A 12,659-nucleotide genomic window follows, 5' to 3' on the forward strand; every position below is an offset into this window, starting at 1 on the left:
CTCCCTTTGATAACTACATCATCAGAGCAAATGACATGCTCGACACACGCACAAATATACACACATGTTTGCTTTCCTCCCATGTGTGACTTTCTCCTTCAAGGTTACCTTAATCTAGGCCTGAATGCCATCTGGTAAATGTGCTATACGTTGACAAGGGGTGGCATTCATAGTGTGATTTTTTTCCCCTGGATCCACATTCCTTTAGGAAAGTGGTTCTTAAACTTTGGTGTGAATAAGAATCACGTGGAAGAATTTTTTAATGTAGATACCTGGGCATTACCTGTGAGGTTATGATTTAGTAGGTCTGGAGTGGAGCCCAGGAATCTGCATTTTAAGAATCTTCACAGGAGCTTGAGAAATCATTGGTCTACAACCACAATTTTAAGAAACTTCCTGAGGGACAGCCCTGATGAAAAATGGGAAATACTACCCATTTAGGAGGTGCCCAAAGGGCTCAAGAAATTTGAACAGCTAAATCACCAAAGAAAACAGACAGATGACCAATAAACACATGAAAAGATGCTCAAAATCATTAGTCATTATGGAAATGCAAATCAAAACCTCACTGCAATACCACTGGAAACCTACTAACTTGTTAAAATGGTTAAAATAAAAGAAACTGCAATTTTTCTGGGAGGGATGCACTATAGCTCAGCACTTTAGAAGTCAGGTAGTTTCTTACAAAGTTAAATATACACTTAATCCAGTACTCTCACTCCTAAGTATTTGCCCAAATGAAGTAAAAATTTCTTCTCACAAAAACCTGTTCATGGATGTTTATAGTAGTTTTATTCATAACTACTAAACACTGGGAAAAAAAAAACAAATGTCTTTCAACTGGTAAATGTATAAGCAGTCTGTAGTACAGCCATACCATAGAATACCACTCAACAGTGTAAAGGAACGAACTATTGACACTAACACACAACAAGATGGATGGATCCAGAAAGCATTTTTCCTAGTAAAAGGAGTCAGAAAAAAGACAACATATTGTATGATTCCATCTATTTGACATCCTGGAAAAGACAAAACTACAGTGACAGAAAGTAGATCAGTGGTTACCAGGGGCTGGGTATTGGGAAGGATTTGACTACCAAAGGGCATAAGGGGACTAGAGGGTTGAGGGAATTGTTCTGTGTCTTGATTATGGTACTGGTTGAATGACTGTATGCTGAACATTAGAAGAGATGAATTTTATTATATGTAAATTATACCTCAACACAGAGGGGAAAACCACCAAAGGATAAAAAGTGGCTTTATTCAAATTAAACTCATGCCGTATTTGACAGCCGAGCACAGTTTCTAGGTGTAGATGGATCCAATTTCAGCAGCTCAGAAGGATGCTTAATTGTAGCGATAATGCCCAACTTATCTCTCCAGGGGCCCATAGTACTTCCATATGTGACTTAAAAATTCCCAGAGTAGCCTGCAAACTGGCATTCCATGCTTATACTCAGGGTTAAAAGATGTTGGGCTGAGAACTTAAAGTAGGTATCTAGCCTTGCAGAAATCTAAATAACTCTGACCCTTCAACCTATTATTTTGGTGTTTTGAAATCACTTTCTGCATATTTGTGTGGTCCTGGAAGGCTGGTTTGGAGAACAAATACAGAGGTTTGCTAGTGGTGGGGGGAGTAGGGAAGAGAGAAGTGAAGTGCTAAGAGATGAGGGACAAATTTGCTCCTTTTTTCAAGTGAATGTTTCTGAGGAGTGTGAAGCCATTTGCTTTTATAATCTATCTGCTAAGTTGTTTCTTCTCTAGGGAGTTTCTTCCATTTGCATGTTCCTTACGTTTTCTTAGAATTCCACCTTAAAACAAACTGAATGTACTTATGGCCAATATCTCCGCGCTGAAAAGTTTTGTTTAAATGATGACACACTGCAGTTGGAGCCTGCTTGCTCACCCACATCTGGAAGCCACATGTCAGCAGCAGCTGTATAAAACCAGCAGCCCAGCAGACATAGGGTGACATTTTTTGCCAGAAACCCAGACAGCATGGACCTCACTCTTCTGTGGGTGCTTCTGCCACTGGTCACCGTGACCTGGGGACAGTATGGTGACTACGAGTACCCATATCAGCAGTACCATGAATATAGTGATGATGCGTGGGTGAATCTGAACCGGCAGGGCTTCAGCTACCAGTGTCCCCATGGGCAGGTGGTGGTGGCCGTGAGGAGCATCTTCAACAAGAAGGAAGGTTCTGACAGACAGTGGAACTACGCCTGCATGCCCACCACTCAGAGCCTGGGGGAGCCTACGGAATGCTGGTGGGAGGAGATCAACAGGGCTGGAATGGAATGGTAAGAGCCAGGGGGCTGCACACAGCCGGTATTATCGCAGCATATCCCTCTCACTGGGGGATGCTTGACGCTCAGGGAACAGCACTTACTAGAGACTGGACAAGTTCTACCAGGAACTTTTCCATTGCATGCTCTGGGTGGGGCAGGGTCACTGCTGAGCAGACTACATTACAGGACAAAAACCCAGAATGGGGGATGTCCATGGCAGATGGACTCCTCTGTGGTTCTGTTCCTTCCAGAAGCAGCCCTACTCTCAGTTTGGTCCAGGACTAGTATGGGTCTGCGAAACGTTTACCAGTTCACCAAAAGTTAAGAACAGAAATTGAAAGTATTTACGGAACCTTATAGCAATTTAATATTGCTGTGACATCCAAGTGACATTTTAGTTTGGTAGTAATTTATTTTGACTGTTTTACAAAAGTATTGGTACCCAATAGTTTGGGGAAGATAAACAATGGGACGTTCATCACAGACAGTTTGAGAAATATTGATGTAGAGCAAACGAGTGGGGAGAGGGGTCAAAGAAGCTTAGGCAAAGAGAAGTGAAATTAAATAGCTCTCTCCTGCCCCGATTAAATGTGTTCTCTCAGTTTTGAGTACCAGGGTCCTTCTCTCTGTCTGAATTTAAAATGGGTTTCATTGCTGGGAAATAGTTTACTAAAGTCTCTTGGGGAGAAGGACTGTTCTCTTCTGACTGGGCTCTGCCATGGTTAATGACATGGAAATGGTCTGAGCCTGTGTCTTCACCATGGGTGTGACTGTCTCACCCTAGTATTTGGTCAGAGCCCATCCTAGGAGCTATGGTCTGTGAGGCCAGATAATCACAGCAGCCAGGATGAAAGCAGGACCACTGGGTGGGTCGGGGGAATGGGTGGAAGCAGACCCTGTGGAAGGCTGGCCTGGGAAAGAGGAAGCCCACCTGGCAGGCTGCTGTTATGGTAACTGTAGAGAGAAGATTCTTTGAGGACTCCCAGCATGCATGTGGTGTAATGGGGGTTAGGGATGGTCAAGCACAAAACTCTGAGGGCCACTCCAGCAGCACACAGAACAATGATGGGAGATCAAGAGGAAAAGAATGATGGGTGGAGGGGACCACTCAGTAATAAAAACAGCGGCCATTGATTGAGTGCTTACCCTGAGCAAGCACCATGCTGGGTGATTTATATGGATTATCTCATTTAATGCTCAAAACAAAGTTCTAAGTTATTTTATAGGTAGACAGAACACAGTCTAGAGATCAGGGGTTTCCTCAGCTGGGAAGTGGTAGACCAAGGATTTGGATCCAGTGAGTCTCAGCTCCAAAGTGTATGTGCTTAGCCCTGGTGATGGATGAGACAGACTTGAGTGTCTGCTCCCTCTGCCCAGTGTGGGCTCAGTCAGCACAGCCAGGGCCACAGGACTGGACTCAGGGCAGTTCTTCATCCTGAGGACGGAGGGCTCTGCAAATCACAGCAGAAGCCAGCCCTGGAGGGATTGGACCAGCTTAATTACTACCATGACTGAGGAGGGGCTCAGCCAGCCTGTGGAAGGGATGGAGAGAGGGTCACACAGGCAGCTTCAGGTCAGGGGCCCCATTATTGGGCCTTTCTCATCCCCCCCCCAACTGCCTCTAGTGAGCAGATTTAATTATTCAAAACCCCTTCTGACACATGGCTGACTCAGAATCCAGCCTCACCTCAATGATTGACAGTCTCCAGTGGTTCCCTGTAGCCAGGCCAGTTGCCTGGCACAGAGCATGGGGATGCCCAAATTACAACTGTCTGTCTAGTCCTCCAACTTAGGGGGCTATTATATGGGTGGGGCCCCTTTCTAATGTTCCCCTTGTAGAGCCACAACAAAACACACTCAGATGATTTCTTAAGCCCCAAAGGAAGAGCCCTGGGCTCTGAATCAGGAGGCCTGGATTTAGATCCTTGTTCTAAAGACAACTTGCCGGGTGACCTTGAACCATGGGTTCAGCTGTCTAGGCTCCCACCTAATTTGGAAAGTGAGAGGTCAGACTGAATGATCTCGCAAGGCTCCATGGCTCCAATTCTCTTCCCTCTGCTTGGCTCTGAAAAGACAGTTGGATTTTTCTTTCATTCTGTTGATTCTTGCGTTTACCCCTGCTAGGGAGAGAAGGCAAATTATGTTTAGTTTCAAACTTGCCAGGGTGTGACTGGTTTGTCATTAACTCCCAAACTATTTGAAGAAAAGTATGAGAGGGAGTAGAAATGATATGATTTTGTTTGACCAATGCGAGTCGAATGAGAAACTGACAGGCACGATCTCTCTTCCACCTTCTCTTCTTCCACATTTTTGAGTATGCGGAGTCAAATGATATTTTTTTCTTTCTCCCTTTCCACCCTCTGTTTTCTCATCTCCTCCTCCATCAATCACAGAGTAAAAAATGTACAAACATGAAAAACAGTAGGACTCAGCTGCCCCAGAACTGATCCCAATTATCCCAGAGGCATTTTTGTTGGATGATTATTGCTTTGAATTTAGACTCCAGCCTCAGTGAAAAATCTGGAAGGAAAGAAATTGCTCATAAACTGGGGAGCAGTTATATCTTCCCGTTGGCTGCAGGGTCTTAATCTGTTCCGGAGGAAGAGTTGACAGTTTTGTGCAATTTGGCTGCCTTGTATAACTACATTAGCTTGCAGGCTTATTTTAAAAGGGGACGAGGAATCTTGAACACAGATGCGACAACAGTACATAGGGTCTGCTAAAGACACTTGCTAATTGGAGCACAGTCTTTAAAAAGTGTTTCCGTCATGGCTGAGTGACTTGTAACACTGCTGTTTGGCTAGGGTTTCTCTGTTGAAAATCACTTCTTCAGTAGGCAGATTCTGAAGTGTGCATGCTGGTCGCTCACTAACAACTGCTTGGAGGCTTTACCTGGGTTCCATGAGTGGCATTTTGCCATCTCAGAGCATGCCTCAGTTGTTCTTGGGGAGTCTTCTCAAACCTGGGTTGACCCAGGCTGTAGGACATGTGGGTCCTGTGTGGAACAAGATGAAACTGGAATTTTCTAGTGAGGCTGAGCTGGAGTGTGGTGGAAGGGGCTCTGGTCTTAGAATCAGGAAACTTTGATTTGCAGCTCCTGTTTCTATCATCTCTGAGTTCTGTGGTCTTGGGCATTCAGTTTCTCATTCTGGAAAAAAAGAAAAGAGTGTGACACCCACCTCACAAGCTGTTAGAGGGTGTTACCGTGATGCTTACAGGATAAAGTGTAGGAGAACTCTAAAACAAATCTAAATCTAAAACAAATTCCTGGCACATCATGGACAGTCAATAAAGATTTTGTGAATCTGAAATTTGATGAGGCTAATTTGAGGCAAACCAGCTTTACATGGAATCTGAATTCAGAAGAAGAGCATTCAGTATATTGGCATCTGCTTTTTCCCCAGGGCTTCAAAGAATTCCCAAGAAGGTATTTCAAAATGGCAGCTTGTTTTAGAGCTAATTATTTGAATTTATGAATTTACCAAAGATAAGTCACATGATAGAGAAGAGGAAACCATGTTACTTCCACAACATTCAAAAATCATGAGCTACTCCAAATTTTGGCAGTTGTATCCTTGGCTAAGGTACAAGCCCACATAAGAGCATATAATTCAGCCTGTTAGGCTGAAGTAGCCATAGATAAAGGTACTGCCTCAACAATACCAAAAGAAGTTGCAATAGCATACTCAGCACAATATTTGCCATTGTCACCTTTTAAATAAGAACTACTAGTGAACCATGAATAGTCAACATTACCCAAAGAATTTCCTACAGATCATTTACAAGGAGTCAGTAGGTGATCCATCAGTGTTAAGCAGTCAAGAGGAACTTCATCAGTGACAGAGGGGAGAAGAGTAGCAGAATTAAGATTATTACAACATAAAAGAGTGATGTGAGGAACAGCTAACAGAAGGACTTCTTATGAAGTGAGGCAGCTGAGAAATGTTGGGTGTGATGAGAATTTTCAGGAGAGCTTCTACTGAAATGGTTAAATGGTCCTGGACAAACCTCAACTCTAAGTCCTTAGGTTTTCTCACCAGTAAAATAAGAGCATTACAGGGACTAGTTAAGGGACAGTGAGGCCTTGAGCCTTGTAATCTTCTAAGATGGTTTTTATGCCTTGAAGGGCTTCTTTACTTACAGGATATTGATTCACTCTGGGAAGAGGTTTTAAAAGATCTATGTGAATCTTGATGGGAGGTGGGCTGTGAATTTTCCCAATATCAGCTGTAGATTTTTCCCATAAGGGGGTTGGTAGTTGATTCAATAGGGGCAGGTGATGAGTGTTTCCGGAATAAACTCTAGTGCCATCAAAAACAAAGCAAATAAAAGATGTCAAAGAGTCACTTAATTCACCTGGTTGGCTGCTTTGATAACTACTGTCAATTCTAGAATTGCTTTCTCCTTTTGGGAGAAAGAAAGTTCTATATTCTTCTCTAAGAAGTATTGACCTAATAAATGGATGGGCAGAGAAACTAAGGAGAAAGGGGTATGTGTCTTTCAAAGGGCCTAAACAGAAGGCAATATGTTCAAGGACAGAAACCTCTTGAGGTTTATTAGAGATCCCTACTATTTGAATTGTTTTAATGCTACAAGGCAAGGAGTGATTGATAGTAGAGGGGTTGAGTACCAGGAGTGTGGCTCCAGTGTCAGTGAGGTCTGGAAGAGATTTATCCCCCATCTGGAGAAACGTTCTTCAAGTCAGTTAAGAGGGAGGGTTGGGAAGAGCTCCTACAGTTCCCAGGAGCTTAGTCACTGAGAACCAGGAGGATGTTAGAAAAGGCTGATTAGAGGGCTGAAGGCACCTAAAGCACTTACATTTGTAGCAAATTCTTTTCCAGTGTCCTGGCTTTTTGCAATAATAGCAGAAACTCGGGGTGGATGGGGGGTCATTTAGGGGCCTTCGCTTGCTGGAGTTGAAGGTTAAGATTTTGTCAGTCTTCCTTTTAGGTGACTCATTTAAAGTATGAGAGAGCTGGTTTATCAGATTAACTAAATCTGGAGTGGACAAATTTTCCTGTTCCGTCCTGGTCCTTTTTACCAGAAGGGAGATGTTCTGGGTCAGCCTATTACTAAACATAGAGTTACAAGCTACATGGGTGGAATCAACATCTGAAGAAAGACCAGAATTTGCTTTAAGAATAATATGAAATCGATTGTAATAGTCATAAACAGGTTCATCAGATTTTTGTGTGCAAGCCTGAATTTTGTTCAACAGGCTTTGGAAAAGCCCTAGGAATTCCTCAACGAAGTCACTTATTGATTGCCTGAGCCTGATCATGTAATAAGTTAGTGGGCTGGTCTCATGGTTGTAATTCTAGAGAACTGTCGGGCTTTCCTGTACTAACAGTTTTCATTCAATGCTGGGCCTGGCCTTCACCTACAAGCATTTGAACAAACTGATGTTAAGTCGTAGAAACCAGGTTGATAAATCTGAATGACTATATTAATTCAGCAAATCTGTGAGGATCTCCAGTTACTTTGGGCGAATCTCTGACCATGACTCGCAGTTCAGCATTAGTCCAGGAAATATAAGAAATTAAGGGTTTAGCCTCTGGATCCCCCAAAGGCTTAATTTTAAAGGGATAGGTTCTGATAAGTTCAGAGGACAAGGGAGTGGAGAGAGTTTCAGAGAAAAGGGGAAGTCTGGCAAGAGAATTAGTATTGGGGAACTGGGGATGTAAGGGAGGTGTAGTCAGGCAAAAAGAAGGGAAGGGGGAAGCTGGCACTGGAAGTGGGGCCTGATCAGGAGGAGGAGTGAGATAAGATGGTGCTGGAGATGGAGCCTGAGACAGAGAAGCCAAGGAAGAAGAGCCTGAGGCTTTGGGAGCCATGTTACCTTTCTTTAATTGTTTACCTTAGTTCATCTTAAAATCTTATTTTGCAAGATGCAATTAAATTTGTCCCCTGCTGATAAAGTTTGGAAGCCTAAAAATACCAATCGAAATAGGCATTCCATTTAGTTTTGGAAATTTTAGAGCTATGGTTGTCCAATTTGGTTTTAAGAAAAGTACATTTAGGGATTTCAAAATTTCCTCATAATGGTCATTGATATTCTAAATTGCTTTCAGTTAGGTCAATCCAGTTTGGTTAGACATGCACATGAAGAAGGACCTTGGTTTTCAAACATAAAATGGGCCAGGATCCCTGTAGGAAAGGAGTGCCCTCAAAATGTTTAGATAACTGGGATCCTATTTCTCAGAGCTTTTTCTCTAGAGTAAAATAATTCTTTTCAAACAACTTAAGCAGCTCAAATAGCTCAAACAGCCTGCAGGCCTAATACCAGCCAGTTCTAAGGGAACAGTCTAGTCTTGGAAGAGCCAGGCAGGAAGCTGCTCAGCACAGTTCCAATAGAACAGTCCCTATTCCTGAAGGAATGGGCTGATGGCTAGCCAGTTCAAGCTGGATCAGTCTGATTTCAAAAATCAGGCCAAAGTGCCAAATGAGTAGTTGCATACAGAACAAGGTCTTAACCAAAAGAAAGATGAAACCTTAAAACAGATCCCAAATAAAACCTGGAGAGCTTCAAAACTCAAAGAGAGCGAAGCTCAGATCCAGGAGAAAGACTTGCCTTCAAACCCCAGGGTCAGTTAGAAAAGCAGTGAGCAACAATGAGCTCAATGTGGTACCACACCTGTTTGCTTATAAGCCTCAGAGTAATCGGGGGTCTTCACTGGACCCCCATATGGAACAACAAAATGTTGACCTAAGACAAATAGACGGCCAGTTATAACTCCAGAAAAAAATGGGTTTATTTGGAGGAGCAAAGAATTGCAATTTGGGGTCTACAACTATAGTGAGGCATGCACAAGTCCCCCGCAAAATGGAGAGGAGAAAACTCTTATAGAGGGGAAAAGGAAGTTGGGAGGGCCTATATTAAACAAAGTTCATGGCTTTTCATTGGTTGTGTTATGACAATCTCTCATTGGCTGAGCTCTTGCCAGGCAAGAAGAGGAAGTCTTTCTTCTTCTGTTGGGCTCTGCTATCTTTGAAGAGTATGAGAGCACCCATTTCTGGTCTCCTGACTCTAATTGAGGTTTCTGCTTATTAATTTTTTTACAGTAGGAACTCAGTTTTCCATAATCTGATTCTAACTGAGACCAAGGTTCTGTCTAGTACGGAGCAATCCGTCCTGATTCATTATTCTGATCGTTCAGTACGCACAGTGCTCACCTCTTCAGAGAAGTTTTCCCAGACCACCTCCTCTAAACCAACGTCTCTCACACTCTACTCCCCAAACTGTGTTACGTTTCCTGCAGTGCTCTTGTCATTACATGATTTGTATTTATAGTTTGTCCCCTGCAGATTATAAGCTTCATGAATATAGGGACTTTGTCTCATTCACCACTGTATAGAATATTGCCCAGCACTAGAATAATGCTGGCACATAGTGGGCCCCACTAAATATGTAGCAAAAGACCAAATAAGACTAGTTAGTGCATCGAGCAGCCCACAGTGCCCTCAACAAAGAAGCCTGAGATCTTCCTGCAAGGGAATCCATTTTGCTTACATTTTTAAATTTAATTTTTTATTTTATATTGGAGTATAGTTGATTTACAACGTTGTGTTAGTCTCAGGTGTACAGCAAAGTGATTCAATTATACATATACATATATCCATTCTTTTTCAAATTCTTTTCCTATATAGGTTATTACAGAATGTTGAGTAGAGTTCCTTGTGCTGTATAGTAAGTCCTTGTTGATTATTTTCTATATAGTAGTGTGTATATGTTAATCCCAAACTCCTAATTTATCCCTCCCCCAGTACATATATATAGTGGAATACTACTGAGTCATAAAAAAGAATGAAATAATGCCATTTGCAGCAACATGGATGGACCTAGAGGTTATCATACTAAGTGAAATAAGTCAGACAGAGAAAGACAAATATCATATGATATCACTGATATGTGGAATCTAAAAAAATGATACAAATGAATTATTTACAAACAGACAGACTCACAGACTTCAAAAACAAACTTATGCTTACATTTTTGATTCTCAATATTCCAGTGTCTATAATATGGAGCTCAATTTTATTGTACACATCTCATTTTGGCTTCTTGCATTCACCGCCATGCAGGATGGTCTTTTTTGGTCTTCTTTCTTGCATTCACCACCATGCAGGATGGTCTTTTTTGGTCTTTTTCCTGAAGTTCTCCAAACCATGCGTAGAGGATGGCTGACACACTTGTTACCTCAGGATAAATTCTTTATTAGGTTTCCATTATCCCCCAAATCTTAATGTCCCAATATGCTTTTAAAAACACAATAGTAAAACTTTTCATTGCAAAAGCCATATGGGCTAAATGCTACATGGTATCCTGGTTTAGATCCTGTAAGAGAAAAAGTGCATTAATGGAAAACCTGGTAAAACCTAAATGAAGTCTGGAGTTTAGTGGTGTACAATGTTAATTTCTTAGTGTTCATAAAGGCACCAGAGTGATGAAAGATAACTTTAGGGTAAGCTAGGTGAGGGGCATACATGAATCCTATGTATTATCTTTACAAATCTTCTGTATCTAAAAAATTATTTCAGAATTAAAAGATTAAAAAATAAGGATGCAGGCTGGTAGAGTACATATTGGGAGTTTAAAAGGCAGAGCGTAACAGAATCACAAAATCTCAGCACTGGGAGGGATCTCATGTAAAATCTAGAACAACCTCCCTACATCATAGATTAGGAATTAAAGCCAAGAGTGAAGCAATTGAAAAAGCAACAAAACAGGTACCTTAAGTATAAGTGCTATTATCTTAATCCTAATTGATATGGTGCTTTATAGTTTATAAAGTATTCCTCATTCATACATTCATTTGCTTATTCATTCACTACCAAATGTTTATTATCACAAACTTTGCCAGACTCCAAGATTATGAAGGTAAATAACATACAGTCTATGCCCTTGTGCTACTCATGGCCTAATCTTATTTGATCTTCACAATAATACTGCAAGGCAGCATTACTATTTTCCCCATTTTATACATGAAGGACCGTGGTTCAGAAGCACTAGGAGACTTGCCTGCTCATAGCTAGTGCAGAGGTGGAACCTAAGCCCCAGTGCTGATGCCACAGTGCTGCCAGTGAATATTAAATGTTGATGGTATTTTTGGTCTTGAATAAAGTTGTAGTCAGTTCTGGGCTATAGAAGATATCACATCTATGTAAGATTGACTTCTGAGGGAAACAAGGCTGAGTGTGGGAGAATAGAGTTATAGCAGATCTAGGATTCTTGCCAACTTTCCATCTTGGTCACTGTTCTGAGATCTAGGAATCAATTGTCTGAGGGAACTAGGGCTTTGCAAAATGGCTCTTGGCTGTGCTCATAAGGATGGTAAACTTTAACTCCTCCCAGTAGGGGATTTGCTTCTGTCTGCATACTTGTCAGATATAATATTCCTAATGAATAAGAGATTTCCACAGAGTTAGGATACCTTTCTCTCTCTCTCTCTCTCTCTCTCTCTGTGTGTGTTTCTTCAAGGTATCTTGAAGTAATGGAAGGAATATGGACTTTGGAGACAAACAGAACAGTTCTCAAAATGCAGCCCCACTACTAACTTTAGGCAAGTCATGTCAACTTTCTAAGCCTCAGCTTCTACTTCTACAAAGACAATGCCCCAGAATTGTTATGAGAATTAAATGAGATAATATATATGTATTATTGGCTGTGTGTCCTTTGGGGAATTACTTAACCTCTCTAAACCTGAGTTTCCTTATCCATCAAATGGTGGTGGTGGTGGGGAACTGATTGTCCAAGCCCATTTCACGGGATTGTTTTGGTGATTAAAATAATTAATGCAGGTATAGTGCTTAACACAATGCCTGGCACATGGTAAGTCCTTTATAAGAGTTATTTATCCTTACTATTATGACTACTCTCTGGAAACTGAAACTCAAAGAGAGAAATATCACACAGTTGGTAAATTATAAAGCTGGAGTTGAAATATACAAATTGCTAGATTACAAAGACCACTGATAGGTACCATTTTGTTTTGGGAACATATAATTCAGTATACATATTAAGTGTACAATATGAATGTCAAATATTTTTCACATTTCAGATAACAGAGTGGTAGTATTAGATCTCTTGGTTAACAGATATTGTAAATAATTGACTTCAGGAGCTCCTGTGGTTAATTAAGCCTGAAATCCCTGCATGACCTGGAATAGTTCTCAGGCCAAAAGTGATCTCAGGACATAAATACATCTCATAATATAACCTGGATCTTCTCAGAGGCCTTTGGGTTAGCCTCTACTGCTTGTATTTTTCTAAAACAGGGCAGGAGTTTGTGTTTTGGGAAGAATTGCTATTTCTCCCTTGTCCTGTCCTATGGCTTTCTATCCAGAGAAGCTGTTCAGCAGTTCATTTCT

General features: G+C 41.4%; 1 protein-coding gene across 1 annotated transcript in view; it reads left to right on the top strand.

Annotated features, from left to right (window-relative positions):
* The first annotated feature begins 1,988 nt into the window (after nt 1–1,988).
* Nucleotides 1,989–12,659, top strand: part of DPT (dermatopontin) — a 40,994-nt gene continuing 30,323 nt past the window's right edge. The window contains exon 1 of the mRNA XM_060088593.1: nt 1,989–2,303. Coding sequence (XP_059944576.1) covers nt 1,999–2,303 — 305 coding nt within the window. The 5' untranslated portion in view covers nt 1,989–1,998. The remainder of the gene's footprint in view (nt 2,304–12,659) is intronic.

The sequence above is a fragment of the Mesoplodon densirostris genome, chromosome 2 (assembly GCF_025265405.1).
Source record: "Mesoplodon densirostris isolate mMesDen1 chromosome 2, mMesDen1 primary haplotype, whole genome shotgun sequence".
Lineage (NCBI taxonomy): Eukaryota > Metazoa > Chordata > Mammalia > Artiodactyla > Ziphiidae > Mesoplodon > Mesoplodon densirostris.